Below are 16,781 nucleotides of genomic sequence, written 5' to 3'. Positions count from 1 at the left end.
TCTCTGTTCCCAGTTAACTGATTTCTCCCTGAAATTAATGAAAGGGTGAAAAGACACATGTAGTATCTCAGGCAACTGAAGTGAATTCTCTTGCACAAATCAGAATTTTGGCCATAAAGTTAATTTCTTGTCTGAGATAGGCTTCCCACGTAATTTCTCTTCTGATGTCAATTTGTTCTGCCTTCTCTTCGTAATCAACTAATGCACCTTCTGATTCTTGATGACACGCAAGCTATCACATGCCGAAGATAACAACCTTTTCTAAGGAGAACAAGAAATGAGGAAACAAATGGAAGTAAGCACACGAAAAATCCAAAATGTTTTATGTCTTCCAGCTTCCTGTACCTTTCCAAAGTAAAACCGTGTAGTTGTTTAAAAGAACTAACTAAAATTTCTATCAGAAATACTAAAAGGGCAAGGGGGATATTCTGCTCAAAATGAAGCAATGGATACTTTCATAGGCACAACAGGAGACAAGATACAAAGCATCACTGCGTTCTTCCCCTCTGTCTACCTAGCACGTCGGCTATCACATAATCAGTGTTTGGCAAGATGTCTTCCTGTCTTCTGCATTCTTCCTGCTCCCAAAATTGAAGTTACAATTCCAGTCCTGGGTACTCCACGAAGACTTCCTACTTTTCTAGATTATGGCACATTTACATCACTCTTAAGCACTTCTACAAGCACTGCGAGTATAGAGGAAGCAGAATGGCAACTAACTCGTGCAGATCTCGACAGGCAGTGCAGGGAGGAAAGGGTGCTCCGAAAGGATGCCCTTGTGTCTCCTTCAAGCAGCATGAAACCAGTTGTTTAACATGTGCATCCCAGAGAGCTGCACCAACCAAAAAGGCTGCATAAACTAAATGGTGTGTATCAGTGATGTGTATCTATTCAGAAAGACAAAAGATTTAGTTAAATTAGATAAGATCTGATTTTGTTCATCATTCATGTGAATTTGGTTCAAGGTCAAAAAAAGAGAAAAAAGCTGGTATAATTTGGCAAGCTGTCAAGAATCCCACTGATGAGTTGCAGCTCTATAATTTCTTCCTGCTCGAGGAAGAAAGCTAAAGTTGCCTGCAAAACCTTTGTCCTCCAGAACATTCTCGAAGTATTTTGCTACTATAAGCAGTCACTTAAAAGCCTGTATAGATATCTGCGGTATAGATACTCTTTTGCTTACCTACGGAAGTCACTAGTATGTAGTGAAACTAAATATCCTGACCTCTACTTTAAATGTGTACCTCTTATGATACACAACTTACAAGATAGTTAATGTGGGACATACTGTGATGGGCAGTTACGGTATTTAAGCCAGAAGTAATTTTCTAACTAAGGGTTATGGTAACAGTAGAGCCAGAGAGGTGCAGAAAGCTTTACCATATACAAAATCCTCATCTGCTGAGTTCGTACCAATCCATAAAGAAAAACCAGGGCTTGTCACAGCCATGTTTATTATAAATCCAGATGCTGCATTCCCATGAGGTAATAGAAAAATGGGTACTGTAAAAGATGAATGTACATGATGAAGGCTAAAATTCAAAAGCTCAAAACCAGCCCCGAGGCAATGAAAGGAGGAGCCAGCCATGAATAATAAACATTCTGACAAATATAATTTAGCGTATTAAATGCTGCTGAATCTTATTCTGTGGCCTATACATACCTCAGAAAAATTCAAAAATACACCTAGGAAAATATTTTCAGACACACTCCAACAATGTTTTACTGTCCTGTGTTTATTTATTACAGTTTTATTTCCAAATGTTCTAATTGAAAACCCTACCCTTTCCTTTTTTGTAAATCAGTTAATTTTTCGTATTTAAGCATGTCTGGTGGTAAGACTTACTGGAGATAACCACAGAGCACAACATTTGCCCAAAAGCAATACATTCAAATTAAAAAGGTCTGACACAGGACGAGTTTGGGATCTCAGGAGCTGAGATCTTTTTCTCGCCAAGCTACAAGCATTTGCCAAGTGCCACCTATTAAGGGAAATCTTTGTTACTAGGTCTACATCAAAGCTCTTCTGATAAAGAACAGCTTTCACTTCAAGTAATCCACATGTCACTGCAATTTTATGTTCTTTAATTCTACTACTGCATTACCTAGCATCTCAAAACCGGAGCTGAACTCATATGCCAAGAGATGGTCTTCTCTGCAAAGAGCTAATACTCTGCTGGAGCAAGTTTTGTGTGCAGAGCAATGGGTGAAGCCGGGTTGCCTATGATGCCTGTCATTGCTCAGATTTGGTAAGTTCAGTATGAACTTACTTTGGATATATAGAAGGCCTCCTTCAGTGTGACACCTTATTTTCATAAATACTGTATATTTACCCACAAGGTATTCATATTATTGATAAAGTCACAGGAACTGTTTTGTTAGATCAGAACTGTACCCTAGACCAGTATCCTGTCTGGCAGCGATCAGGAACTTGTGTTTCAGAAAAAGAAGTTCCTCATTTCAAATTCTGTTTCCTGTCTTTGGAAAAACAAGTCATGTTAACAAAGGTAGCGCTTCAACACCTTCCACCTCCTCCTCAGGTTCACTACCACAGTGATACTGCTGGTAGGCAGATACTGCAAGTGGTTTGTTAGTTCTTTGATAAAATGGTCACTTAAAAAACTCCCCCTCGAAGTCTTTCAGTGGCGCAGCCAGATAACCGATGAAGCTTCTCAATTAAAAATATAACAGAAACTAATTTCAAAAAAGATATCTTCCTCTGAGCTTTATGACAAGCTTTGCTGTGGCTCTGTGCTACAGACACAGACAGTTTCTCTAAGGGTATGTGAAATGTGAGATAATTTGGTTCATCTGATTAAGGATTATTCAGTATAAAAGAAATAAGAAGGAAAGTGATGTATTAAACAGACACAGGCACACAAAAATTGCCGAATGAGCAGGTGGCAACAAAGACAACAGTGAAGAGCAGAACTCTTCGGGCCATTAAAGGAGCTACCGAGGAAGCCACCCTGAAGACAATCAACCTGAGCTTTGTCACGGGTAAGATGGGGGAAACATGAGTATCATGAGTTTTACAACATATTTGGGGGGGTGCATGGGACTGTGCAAAACTTTTTATGGGATATCAGCAGGGGCTCGTGGGATTGTGCAAAACTTACTATGGGATGTTCACCAAATTGGCCAAAGGCAGGGAAAGGAAGGATCAGGGTGGATCTAGGGGGACATGTAGGAAAATGGGGAGATGGGGGGCTCACATGTGAGCGGTCCACTTCACTCTCTGTACTTACATTATATATGCCCTCTGCGTGTGTGTGTGTACGCATGCATAAGCTCGTCCAGGATACATGCGAGCCTAAGACCCCTCCCAGGTCCAGAGCGTACATGGATGGGCTTCAGCAGCCAGGAGCAGCAATCCCCAGGTCCCAGAGACCACTGGATTCAGCAGCTCCCATAAGATCCTTAGGCTTATTTTTAAAAATCCACTCTACGTATTGCTCATGGGAATAGTAAAATAATTGAACTTGAAAGGAAAATGGTGAATTTTATTATATGTAAAATACTGTCAAAACATCAAAGAAAATGTTGAAAAAATTATACTTCTCTGCACTGCTATAGTATTCTTAAGACATTATTTTAACATTTAAAATTTATTAAAAAGAAACTTTAAAAGAATTGCATACAAGTGAAATACAATTTACAGATTTGGTACTGCAAGTAGTTTCTAATACAATTAATGCTATCTTCTCCACAATGAAGAAGGGGAAATCTGTGCTGCTGTTTTGCCTGCTAGCCAGCCTTCTAAACACATTTTACCATACTGATCGCATTACAACTTGTCTGTGATGCTGCTATTGAATGAACAGTGAAGGAGTATCTCAGCACAATGGTATTTAACACCCTACTCTGAAATATATCTTACTTTGTATTTAGTTAAAAATGGTGACTAGTTCAAGCTCTCATTTCCTTGCTTCTCCTTTTTATCTCCTTTCTGTAATAGCAGCTGTTACCATTGCAGATTCCACATTCTAGCTGACAGTTCCACTGTGAGATGTGCTGGCAGTGTTCTTGATATGGAATAACTGCCTGTCTTTGGGCAGCTAATTTTGAAAAAAAGAAAAACAGAAAAAAAATCTAATCGGGTTTTACTTTGGAGTCTTGCCGAGTGTTTTTGTCTAACTTTTTAAATAATGAAAGTATGAAGTTATATAGCGGAACTGAGACACCATGCCGGTATGGGAATACGTCGGCCACAGGACTGAAGTTTAATAAAGACCAATGAATTCAACGTATCACTTAGCTCATAGAATAAGGCATGTATCCTTGTATGTCCATGATACTCATGAGCACGTGCAACTGTGCCCTGAAGACAGCTGGAAAGAAGGATTTAATGACAGAAAAATACTGTCAACAGCACAGTCACATCCCATGGCAACTCCTCTCAATCACCCGTTCTTCCCACTTTTCATCCTGTAGCCACTTTAAAATATCGTCCCATTTAAACATTGCAATTTCTACAACAGTAATTAAATGCATTATTATTCACTTTCTCTTAACACTAACTAACCTGCTTGGAAGCAGATGTTTCCCATCTCTATTTGGTAGCAAAAAGACCGATATGACAGGTGGGTGCTTCCTTAAATGACCTTAGAGCAGTCTGACTGATTACAGTGAGCTAACTGGCAGGTAGCTGCAAATTTTACTTGCAATACAGTTGTCCCTGGCAGAAGGATGTCTGCCGTTGTACCTGCACAGCGAGACAGATGTCTCCAATTATCATTTTTATGGTGTTAAGATATCACATCCCTTTGCCGGCCTAAAATACAGACATTAAGTTGAGTTTCTTAACTGCCAGATGTCTGGTGTACTCGGGCTTTCTGATGAACACGGAGGAGTTGTGCGATCTAGCTTTCTGAATGGCAGCTACTATTAGTTTAATAGAAATTAATTTTTTTATTTGTCATGGAGAAAAAGCAGTATTAAAATGTAGAATACATGCTAATTCATTTTGAAATTTGTGCATACAGAGGTTAAGTTGATGTACCTAGTACAGGCAAACAGTAAAAGCAGGCATTGAATGAGCCTTCCTAAGGAAAGTACAGTGGTGGATGATTAAACTACACTGATGAAGCCTCTGGGACAGTAATGGTAATTTAATCATTATACTGAGTTAGGAAAAAAATACCGTGTGTATTTCTGATCTTAGCGAACGGCAAGAGCTAGCACAGCGCCACAACACACACGGTCATCACTCGTTTTCAGGTAGCGGGTGTGCAGTACTGATGAGCGCGGGCCGCTGCCCTCGGGGACAGCGCGGCCGCAGGCCCGGCGGCCTCCCCCGGGCCCGGCTCCCCCGGGCCCGGCTCCCCCGGGCCCGGCTCCCCCGGGCCCGGCTCCCCCGGGCCCGGCTCCCCCGGGCCCGGCTCCCCCGGGCCCGGCTCCCCCGGGCCCGGCTCCCCCGGGCCGCGGAGGGCGGGGGGCCGCGGCAGGCCCCGCCCTCGCCCCGCTCCGCTCCGCTCCGCTCCGCTCCGCCGCGGCGCCCGGGTCCGGCGCAGTTTCCGGGGAAGCCGCTGCGGGCGGGCGGGCGGCGCCATGAAGGTGCGGCGTCAGAAGCACGCCAAGAAGAACATGGGCTTCTACAAGCACAACTTCCAGTTCCGCGAGCCCTTCCAGGTGCTGCTGGACGGCACCTTCTGCCAGGCCGCGCTGCGCAACAAGATCCAGATCCGGGAGCAGCTGCCCGGGTACCTCGACGGGGCCACGCAGCTCTGCACCACCCGGTAGGCGCGGGGGGAGGCCGCGCGGGGCCCGCCGCCGTGCGCATGCCCGGGCGGCCGGGGTCGGAGTGCGCGGGGCCGGGCGGGGAAGGCCGCCGTCCCTCGGCCCCTCCTGGGCCTCTCCTCGGCCTCCCCTCAGCCCCTTCGGGGCCCCTCCTCGGCCCCAGCGCGGCTCTGGGCTCCCCAGGTTACGGGGCCGAGGGCGGTAGCCGCGGTGAGGAGGTAGCGCTGTGGGCTGTAGTTAACTTGCAGAAGGACAGGAGCTTCTTCCCGAAGCTGCCTTTCCGAAGATGGCGGAGACTGTTGAGGGATGTGGTGGGGCCAGGGGTAACGCCGGGGTGTGAGGGGCCCCTTCCCACCCCCAGCGTCTTCTTGGTGCAGTGAGAACAGAGGCGAGCTCAGGTCTCTTGGGTGGGGAGGCAGTTACTGCGTGTCTGGAGCTTCAGCCTGCCGGTAAGGGGCTGTTCCCAGAGTAGCTGCTCTCAAGGGAGAACAAGGATGCGCTAGACAAAGGTGTGGAAGTAAATAAAGCGTGCACGCTAAATACCCAAGTTGCCTTGAGGTTGCCTTTGTTTTTACTTGGCTTTGTATGTTGGGTATGATAACATCTTCCTCACTCAGATTTCTGCAGTGACAGAATAGCCAACTGCCCATCCTGGAGGCAAGTACTGAAAATATCGGGAAGATGTATACCCTAGGCTACAAAAATTAAACACTGAGCCATCCTGGAAAGCATACGGAACTGGCCCGTACTTCTAAACAGCAGAAGGTATCAAGTCATGACCTTAGCTGTGAAAGGTTCAGGAATCACTTTGATCCACACTGTATTCCAGTCATGTCTAAATGTCCCTTCTGGCTTCCTTCTTTCAGCACTATTGGTCTTTTTGACCTGTTTTCACTTAGGGAAGCTGAATGGACTCGTTTTCTCTGCTGTCAGAATGCTAAGTTGGTGGGGCAGCACCTCACTGGCATGACCGGAGCTTCCCTGAGGAAGTGAGCTGGCCCGCTGTGAGAGTCAAAGAACAGGCTCAAGTCTCCACAAAGACTGTCCTCAAAGGCTAAACTTTCTTCTCTGGAAAGAAAAATAGTTTTATTTAATATCTTGCAGTTATTTTGGAGATAAATGTAAACTAAATACAAGTTCCAAAGAGGTTTTTGGCATGCTGGCTTCTTCCGATTAATCACCGTGCTACCATATCCTTGAACCTGTATTTTAAGCCCATACATTCCTACCACTGTCTCCATTTAAGAGTATGGCTCAGTGGCCAAAGTAAGTTAGGTTTCATCTCCTGTTCTTTTCTGAGTATAAGCAAGCATCCTCATAGACTGCTACTCTGTCATGTGTGAACGTCTGCTCTAACTGCTGCTAAGAGGAGGATTTTAGATTTGCGTTTTATTGTCTAGTTGAAACGTTGGGGAGCCGTAAACTTCCAGATTTTTAATCACATGGACAACCTTCTTTCTTCTTTTGCTTTAGTCAGTTGGATTCTGATAGCAAGTTTGAAGCAAGATGATGGATGCCAATACAGAGTTTAACTTGCATGTGATTAATCAGTTTGTGCTAATTCAAGTAATTTTATTTGTTAAGTAGAAGTTGCTATGCTAGGTGATATCTGAACCTAAATGTAAGGACTTAGCATTGTCACCAATACAAAATATTTTTGAATCATTAAATATAACTTAATGTTGTTACTGGTTAATCTTGTTTGGAACCGGGGAAATCTTGCTGACATCTTGAGATGGGCTACTGCTTTGAAGTTACTGGGTGCCATTTACAAATCGTAGAGCCTGAACAACTGGATATTGCTTGTTCCTAATGAACTCATGTCAACCTTTTGCTGTTGTAAGAAGTGTGTAGTTATTTTCTCATTTAGAAATCACTGTTGGTCTTGGTTTTCAGATGTGTTCTAAAAGAACTGGAATCACTGGGGAAAGCACTGTATGGAGCAAAATTAATTGCCCAAAGATTTCAAGTTCGAAACTGTTCTCACCACAAGGATCCTGTGAGTGGTTCGGCCTGTTTACTTTCCATGATTGAAGAAGGCAACCCTCATCACTTCTTTATTGCTACACAGGTAAATGCTCATGGGAAACATAACTCCATTTCATTTGAAGCGATCCTTTGATACCTAAGGATAAGGAAATCTACAGAAACCTCAATTATGAGATTTTTAAATAGCGTGTGGAAATTAATCTTGTAAAGCCTTACTCGCTCTTAAATGTATTTGCTAATTATGAAGTAGGGAATCTTTTGTCTTACTTGAGCAACTAGGTATTTTTACTCTAGAAGGATATTGCTTAGTTTAGCAGAAAGTGTAGAGAACGTGCTGACTACCTATTGACGTGTAAGAAAACAACTGATGAATGTTAATTTGCATATTGCTTGTGTGTGCATCCCCTGCCCTGAACTGTTTTGCACATTAGTCTGGAAAGTGAAATTAAGTGTTAAATGACCATATAACTTCAATTTTAAGAAATTTTGGAGGTTTTAACTAAAGAATAAAGGTAGAACTTGTGTACAAATAAAAAAGGCAGGTTTTTTTCTTGGGTCTGTTATTGGGACTGTATGTGTGAATTGTATACACTGTATATAAAATGGATTACAGTAAAATTCTGCATACTTATGTAAGATACAAGGAATTTAAAATGACTTGTCATAGAAGAACTTATCTTACTTCTTGTGGTGTACTACATACCAATGAACTGGGACTTTTTCCTCAAAAAATGCACGTATGCTTATACGTGCATGAAAAAAGGAAACATTAATACATTTTCCATCAGAAGTACAGCTAATCAGAAGGAGAGAAATTGAAAATTAAATTGCTCTGAACGGCACTGCCAGGTATATCTGCTAGATTAAGTTTCTTATCTTTTTCCTAATGTAATTTATCTTCATAGTTTTGTATTGAAAGTAGGTGCATTTGAATTGCAAATATTGTTTAATCTCAAAATATTGACTAAAGTATTTAATTTTACAGGACCAGGATTTAGCAAACAAAGTGAAAAAGAAGGCTGGTGTTCCTCTCCTCTTTATTATTCAGAACACTATGGTGCTAGACAAACCTTCTCCTAAATCTTTGGCGTTTGTCCAAAAGTTGCAGACAGATCAGCTTGTTCCAGAGCACCAAAAACAAAGTATTGTGCAGCTTAAAGAAAAAGAAGGACTAGCAAAGCAAGCAGGTGAAAAGAGAAGAAAACGTAAAAGGGCAGGCGGCCCCAATCCTCTCAGCTGTCTGAAGAAGAAAAAGAAAACACAGGAGGGTCAGGAGCCTTCTGCTGAAAAGAAGAAAAGAAGAAAAAGAAAGCGAAATAGGGCTAAAGCAGAAGCTGTGCAGTCAGTGCAGAAGAATGAAGAAGAATAAACCCATCTTCTTAAAAAATGCAAGACTTGAACATTGTTTGAACTCCGTGAAAAGAAAGATTAATATGCAATCATGTGAAATCAAGTTGTTAATATTAAAACTTATTTTTATGAGTTGGTGCTGCTTATTACTGCATCTCAACATTTGCAAGTTATTGTCCTAGTAATTTATTGGGTTGTTTAGTGATTGGGTTTGTGACAAAATATTTAGGAACCTTCGTGTTTCATTATTCTCTCCAGCATCTTGATTCCTGCCAGAGATTTCACATGACCGGTAGCAATCTTTTAGAAATGCTTCTTGGGTTTCATATGGGTTTTGGTGGGATACTAGTCTTCTTTCTAAATCTTGGTTGCTATTCTTACTAAAACTAATTCTGACAGTTGTTCTGTCACAGAATGTGGGATTGACCTAAAAGAGCATAGTATCTTATTTAGCTGTACTGTTTGAATAGAAAAGTTAACTCTTTTGCAAAGTGACCGGATGCCCTCAAGAAGTCCCTTCCAGCCGAAATCACTCTGTAAACTCCATGAGAACTGACACGTCTGTTGTTCAGGATCTTTATTTATTAAGAAGATCCTGGAGGGTGTGTGATTGTGTTGATATTTGTGACATCATAATGGCTTCTCTAGTGTGTCTAGTTTATCTCTAGTTTATTCGTCCTTTTTAAATAGGAAGAATGCAACTTGAAAATGCTGAATCAAAGCCCTGGCTAACACCTAATGCCGTCGCAGTATAGCACGGCTGTGGAGGAGTCCTGAAATACAGCCAGCTGGCCGCGATGGGACTCGGCCCCTGTTGCGCTTGTTTCACTGTTCGGTGAGGTTATGAACAGAATAGAACTGGGCTGGAGGAGGGAGCTGCCAAAATTATTTCAAGTACCTGATTTTCTTCAGTCGCTCTTTCCTGTACCTTGCGTGTTTGGTGGCATTGGGAGGCAGAGTGAGTGACTGAGGTGACACAATGCAGGGGTGTGCAGCAGAGTACATGCTGTGGCATGCGTGTGCCATAACAGTGTTCCCCGTCATCTCTTACAGATTCTTAACTTTTCTCGGTGCATTTCTACTTAACCGAGATGTAATTCTTAAAAGGAAAGCTTTCTGTTTCTTCACCTACATGAGTTTAAGCCATGGTTTTTAAAGACTTCTTCAACCTATGTATCATACGTTTGCAAAGTAGTTCTCATAGTGCATTATCTGCACAGGTTCTTGCATGTCTGGAGTATGTACACAGCTATAATGTATGATGCTTTCTGTTGGCTTTGCAAACTGTAAGGACAGTTGTTTCATGGAGTTTGAGAAATCAGCTTGAGTGGTGGGAGTTGGCCAGTCCTAGTGGAAACTGCGGAGATCTCCTCCGGCCGGCGCAGGAGAGGTAGGTCCGGGCGCCCTGCGCTTGCAGCACACTACGCTGCTGCTGTAGCCCCAGGTCGAAGCTGTTCACAGCAGCACAGCTGTTAGGAGCGGGCTGTGCCTTTCTTTTCCCATGTGAGAGACCACGTGCACCTTGGGAACTGACCACGAGAGACGGAAGCAGCAAGGAAGGGTGCTATACTCGAGGTGAAAGCTTTAATTAAAAAGTAAAAACAATCACGCTCATCATGGTATTGTTTCTGCATTGATTGCTAATAGCGAGTCCTGAGGAGAAATTTAATAACTAACTCCTGGGAATTCCTTAATGCAGCATATTTATTTAATGTATATCACCTTTGTCAAGCCGTCCTATTCCATTCTCGTTCACTTATTTGGGCACAGTGCCATGTTAATGTAGTTTTGCATCCCATTCCGCCTTAAATATTGCTTGTATTTCTTCCCCCTCCCCAAACCCACATGCAGAAAGCACTGCTGTAAGTAAAGCTTGGAGCAGGCAGCAGAGATGGTTCATCTTCGAAATCTCATTCTGAGTCAAATGTATATTAAAATCCAGTAATTTTACTATAAATATAGTTTTTAAAAAAACTGAGCAGAAAACACACCCTAATTATTTACAACAGTCCCTTTCAGTGCAGTTGAAACACAAAGCTTAATTATACCTTTTTTGAAGACTATAGACAGACAAAAACATAATTACTGCAAAAAAGGCTATTTTAACAAAATCATCGAATGACTCCCACCTTAAGGAATTTAAAATAATATTTATCTGTGTTTCCTTAGTATTTTGCTAACGCAAACTGAGTCATGGTGTTGCCATTGGGAAGAACTGGAATGAAAAGGGAGTGAGCTCTTAGGAGAAAAGCTGTAAAATTTGTCTGCAGCTCTCCTCCAGCGAGGTAAATAACTTGCCTTTCAGTTTTGGAAGAGAGCTCCTGCCCAGGCAACAAGCAGAGGCAATCAGGCCATGTGTTGTTACCATTTTGAAAATTGAAAAAAAAAAAAACCAAACCACCCTAGTTTCCAAGTAAAACAAGTCTGCCAGGCCAAAGCTGACAGCGTTACTGATTTAACGGTGTAAATACAGCCTAAGAGCAGCCTGTAACAGCGAGCCCGGCTGGCGCGGGCTGGCTCTGTCCAGGCTGGGCGCTGGCCGTGCCCACCGCGTGGCTGCCTGCGGACGGCCCCGTGCGGATGCTCTCCGGCTGCTGCCTCTGCCTGCCAGGGTTTGGTGGAGGTTTAGCTGGCCTGGGCTAGAAACGATGCTGAGGTCCCTGAATTACTAAATTCAGCAACGTCCCTCGGCGTTGTGTAATGCACCGCTGTGGAAGTACCCGTAGAGCTAACTAACTCTGCTGTTGTAGGTGTGGAGCTCCACGGTCTGCCCAAAGCCGTGGTGGCCAGTCCCGCTCCCTTATTCATCAGTAAATGGTCTGGAGATCTGGCCACATCTCTAGTATAGATGGGGTCTCCAATGTGACTTTTCTAATAAAGTTTAGGATCGTTTTGCTGTAGCGTGTCGGAAGGACTGGTTTCGTTCTTGGAACTACAGAAAACCAGAGGTAAATTAAAAGGAGCTTGAGCGAAAACTTCTTTGGGGCTATTGATTTCCTCTGTTCTCAGACAGGATAAATATATCCCCGAATCCTGTGCAGTATCTCACTAAATCTTTTTTTTTAAAAAAGAGGGAAATAACCAGTGTTGTACAGTACAATGTATGCTACATGTGCAGAGTAATACAAGAAGAAAATAATAATGTGTCAGCCACAGTCTGCAGGGCATTAATGCTGAATTTAGGACAGAGTCTCATCTACCATCAGCAGAAGATATTTACCCAGACTGCCTGCCAATTCAATTGGCTGGATTTATATGTTGGTGTGATCTGGTGTTGTACAATAAATCACTCCCTGAGCATCTGTTAACGACACTAAATAGGTGAGTTAATTAGAAGGTTCTGGAACCTAGGATGTTTATGAATCATTAAAGTAAATATGAATATGGTAAGACTTGAAGAATAAATACATTCTGGTGGTGAAAGGAAAATAGGATGTCCAGAGCAGTCCTGCACATTTGTTTTCAGCTACACTGATACGGTGTGAATGACTTCTCCATCAGCTTTAGAGTGTTCCTGGAGTTTCTTGAACATGTTCTGTCAGATACAAGATGAAGAACATCGGAACAATACCATTATTTATACTCATTGCATCTCTCATATAGAAGTTTCACAAGCAGCTACTGTATATTTCATGCCTCTGTGTGGGCGTAATATCTCACACAGGGAGCAGCCGGAGATAGGGGGAATGAACAAATAAGAGCCTCAGCAGGTGTTATCATTTATAATTTTGTGGAGGAAGATTGCAGTGTACCGAGAGAGAATGACAGAAAGCAAAAGTTTTCGTACCCAGAGAGTCAGGAGTGAGAGAGAGAGACTGCATCTTGTGATTTAGGAATGGCCTAACTAATGCCAGGAGAGGAGGTTGTGATGTATTTCTGGTAATTATTATGTCTGTGCACTCTGAGCCCCAAATTTGTCTCAGAGAGCTCAGCTGTCTGCCCACGGAGGCAGTCATTTCGCAAAAGTTGCTTCGGCTTGTTACAGAAGAGACAGGCTGGGCTCTCTCGGGGGAACTTTATTTTCTGATTTCTCCTGCGGTTGAGAGGGAGAGCATGCAGCTACGCTCTGCGTATATAGGGAAACAACGAAGCTGTTAACAAGGGTCCAATCAAAAACAACCCAGAGCCAAGAGCTGGGAGGAAGAAAAGAGACAGTAGATAGTCACTGGGATTTAAAAGAAACCACGGAAAAGAGAAAAATACATATGAGGGTTTCTGGGTGTTAACCAGAGGAAAGAATTGCTCAGTAGTGAAAGGTGAACCAGAAATGGCTTAGCTGTCAAGGAGAGTAGGCAACGGAGTAATAAACCATAAACAAATTTTTAAAAAGTCTCTCTAATTACCTTAAGAAAACTTCATTGCCCTTTCTGACTCAGTTTCTGCCTCTTCAAAACAGGGGGCTGGACTGACTAACCCGCTCACAGATCCTGCATTGATAGCCCAAGACTTCCCGCAGAATGTAGGTCTCAGGGTGCCAAACACTCCTTGTCTTTATGTTTTTTCAATATTACACACTTTGCAGCACTGGCAGGTTTGCAGCCAAATCCTTCTTCTGTAGAGCTCGCCTGACATTGCGCATGGCTCACTGCCCAGCACGCAGATATTACATCCAGGAGCAACCTTATTCATGCCGTTGTTGATAGGGCGAATCCATGTAGTTAATTGCTCCCAAGTGTACTCGCAGCAATAGCCTGGGACAGAGTGAGGCTCTTCTGCCTGTGGAAATCATGACCCAAAGCATGGTATGGGGTTTTTTTCTAAGTCTAATCTCCTTCCAGGAACTCATTAGGGGACTTCAAAGTTTCTTGTTGCAGTCTTGACTTCTAGTTGATCCAGAATGATCTTTTTGCCATGTTCTTTCCTCTGGGGCCAAAGATGCTACTGATTTGACTCATCGGGGCGGTTACTCTTTCAGACTGTCTTGGAGAAACACTGAGGAAATTTTTCACTTTGTGAATTGGCACCCGTTTCAACAGGCAGGTTTTCAGAAAAAATGAAGAAAGCAGTTTTCTAGAATTCCTGGCTCCCTCTTTCCACCCCTGACCTCTCCGTCAGCTCCCAAGAATACAAGCAGGGCTGTTCCGGGATGGTCCAAAAATCTGTCTAGCCCAGCATCACGCCTCCAATAGTGGCCAAAAGCTGTTCCTCAGGAATAGGATGAAAATAGATGAAATATTTTTTTGGTACTTCCCCAGATGACTTTCCAACTTTCTGACAATTTGTTAAGGAGTTCCTGACCCAGGAAAAATATTTTTTTTTAACAGCACACAATGAATTTCTGTTTCACTAATTTGTCCAGTCTCTCCTTGAGACCATGTAAACTTTAAGCCTCTAATTTTCTGTGGTAAGGAGTTGCACAATTTGAACACATCTTATGAAAAATACTTTCACGTGTCTGTTTTGAATGTACTACTTACCAGCTAGCCCTTGTAATGGATGAAACATTAAGCAGTCATTCCTTAGTCATCCTTCCCATGCCACTCCTGACTGCATAGACCTCTGTGATATTTCTACTTATTCATCTCTTTTCCAGGTTGAAGTGTCTTCTGCAGCACCTAACAGGAAACCAGATTTCAACTTATTCAAGCCCACGTGAGAAGACCAGAATGTCTCTGCTTTCCATTGGATGTTCTTCATGGAAGAGTGTGGACAAGAAGAGCCTTGTGAGAAAAGGCACAGGACAGGAACTCTGCATTCAGCTCTTGGTTTGCCACCCACTCCCCATGTGCCAGAGCTGAATGACATTGCCCTTGGACATGTCTTGGCTTATTAGCAGTGGAATGATGGTGTAAGTATTTCCCTGAGCTCCCAAGATCTTCAGAGGTTGGGAACGCTATCATGCACAAGTCAACTGGCTACTGCACTGATGCTGTTGTAAGAGCCTAGTCTTTGCCCAATACGTGATAACTCCTAAATAAAACTCAGCCGTACACTAGACTTAACGATTATAACCTTGTACCCTAAAATTAATGATAATTTGAATAGAATAGAATCATAGAACAGCCCAGGTTGGAAAGCACCTTGAAAGATCATCTGGTCCAATCTTTCATGGGAAAGGGAGCTGAGATGAGATTATCTAGCACCCTGTTCCATCACACCTTGAAAACCTCCAGTGATGGGGACTCCATGACGTCCCTGGGGAGATTGTTCCACTGAATGATTGTTCTTACTGTAAAAAATTTATTTCTTATGTGAATATGAAACCTCTGCCAGTGCAACTTGTTCCTGTTGCCCCTTGTCTTCTCCATGTGGCTCCTTGTGAAGAGAGTCTCTCTTCTCTTTGTAGCCACCCTTTAAATACCGGAATACAGTGATGAGGTCCCCCTGAACCTTCTCTTCTCCAAGGAGAAAAGACCTAACTCCTTCAGTCTTTCCTCATAGCGCAGGTTCTCCAGTCCCCTGATCATCTTTGTGGCCTTTCTTTGGACCCTCCCCAGTCTCACCACATCTTTCTTGAATTGGGGGGGCCAGAACGGGACACAGTACTCTGGGTGCGGCCTGACAAGCACTGAGTAGAGTGGGATGATCACGCCTCTACCATGGCTAGTCATGCTTCTGCGGATGCAGAATCTGTGCTGGCTTTTCCCAATCACCTGCTTCATTTGATTAATGATACTTTTTAGGAGGACTCATTCCATGACTTTCCCAGGGACTGAAGTAAGACTAATGGGCCTGTAGTTTCCTGGGTCTTCTTTTGGGTCTTTCTTGTAGATGGATATGACAGTTGCCCTCTTTCAGTCATCAGGGACATCTCCTGATCTCCATGACTTTTCAAACAGTATAGACAGTGGCCTTGCACTGAGAAGTAACTAGTTTCTCTGCCCTGTTTGGCAGCAGTCCTATGTCTTCCGTGTGCTTCTGCTTACTGCTCACATATCTGAAGCACCATTTCTTGTTGCTCTTGACATCTTTGGCCAATTTTGGCTCTAGCCGAGCTTTAGCCTTCCTGACTGCCTCTCTGCATGCCCTAGCAAGGTTCTTGTAGTCCTCAATGGCTATATGGCCACATTTCCATAGCCAGAATCTTCCCTCAAGTCCTGTGACTGTATTTCTATCCCACTTTTAGACCTCGCCTGTCAGTATCCACAATGAGTTTTCAGAATGAGAGTTGCTTGTTTATATTAGGGGTTTTTTTATTAATCAACCTGGATATTAAAAAATTATATAAAGTTTCTTCATCATCATTAGAATGCTTACAGAATTGCAGCATTTCCTTTTGCATTGTGTAGAAGTCAGATTTATTGTTGCCCTAAACAAGAACAATACTGTTGGTGTCAAGCTTGAGTCAGAGAGAAATTTGCACCAAAAATGCAGGATAGGTGCTATCAGAACCCGGGCAGGCCTGCCAAGCTTCTGAGCTGAAGATAGTAAAATTAAAGTGGGGATACAGTATTCATACAAATCACTCCTCTATGCCAATCACTGGACTTTTTTTCCATCTGTCTGGCTTTTTGTGATGTCTGGGGGACTTGATTTCAAGTCTGCATTTATTTCTTAATGCTAGTGAGAACTAGAACATTGTTATTACATATGCTTGACCATATCAGAATGGCAGACAATTAGCTTCAGTTATGTAGAATATCTGAGGGATGTTTAATTTATTAGATTTTTAATTGGTCTCTGTGTGTAATAGACAAGGAAAAGGTAAGAAATAAGGCTGTATAATGAATCTGAAAAAAATCTTGTTTCCTCACCTCATTCCTTCC

General features: G+C 42.9%; 1 protein-coding gene across 1 annotated transcript; it reads left to right on the top strand.

Annotated features, from left to right (window-relative positions):
- The first annotated feature begins 5,327 nt into the window (after window positions 1–5,327).
- UTP23 (UTP23 small subunit processome component) lies at window positions 5,328–9,207 on the top strand. The gene is made up of 3 exons (XM_087734805.1): window positions 5,328–5,735; window positions 7,633–7,807; window positions 8,711–9,207. The coding sequence occupies exons 1-3, from the start codon at window positions 5,548–5,550 to the stop codon at window positions 9,092–9,094; spliced, it is 747 nt and encodes a 248-aa protein (XP_087590931.1). The 5' UTR covers window positions 5,328–5,547; the 3' UTR covers window positions 9,095–9,207.
- Window positions 9,208–16,781: the final 7,574 nt, after the last annotated feature.

This window comes from Nipponia nippon, unplaced genomic scaffold (assembly GCF_047370975.1).
Source record: "Nipponia nippon isolate SJK-2023a ecotype South Korea unplaced genomic scaffold, ASM4737097v1 scaffold_1, whole genome shotgun sequence".
NCBI lineage: Eukaryota > Metazoa > Chordata > Aves > Pelecaniformes > Threskiornithidae > Nipponia > Nipponia nippon.
This window is presented reverse-complemented; position numbering and strand designations above follow the sequence as displayed.

Bases quoted from the DNA above. Each gene is read 5' to 3' on its own strand.
- UTP23 (XM_087734805.1), top strand. From the start codon at position 5,548: ATGAAGGTGCGGCGTCAGAAGCACGCCAAGAAGAACATGGGCTTCTAC. The intron at 5,736-7,632 runs GTAGGCGCGGGG...CTTGGTTTTCAG, and splicing joins ACGCAGCTCTGCACCACCCG to ATGTGTTCTAAAAGAACTGG. The intron at 7,808-8,710 runs GTAAATGCTCAT...TTAATTTTACAG, and splicing joins ACTTCTTTATTGCTACACAG to GACCAGGATTTAGCAAACAA.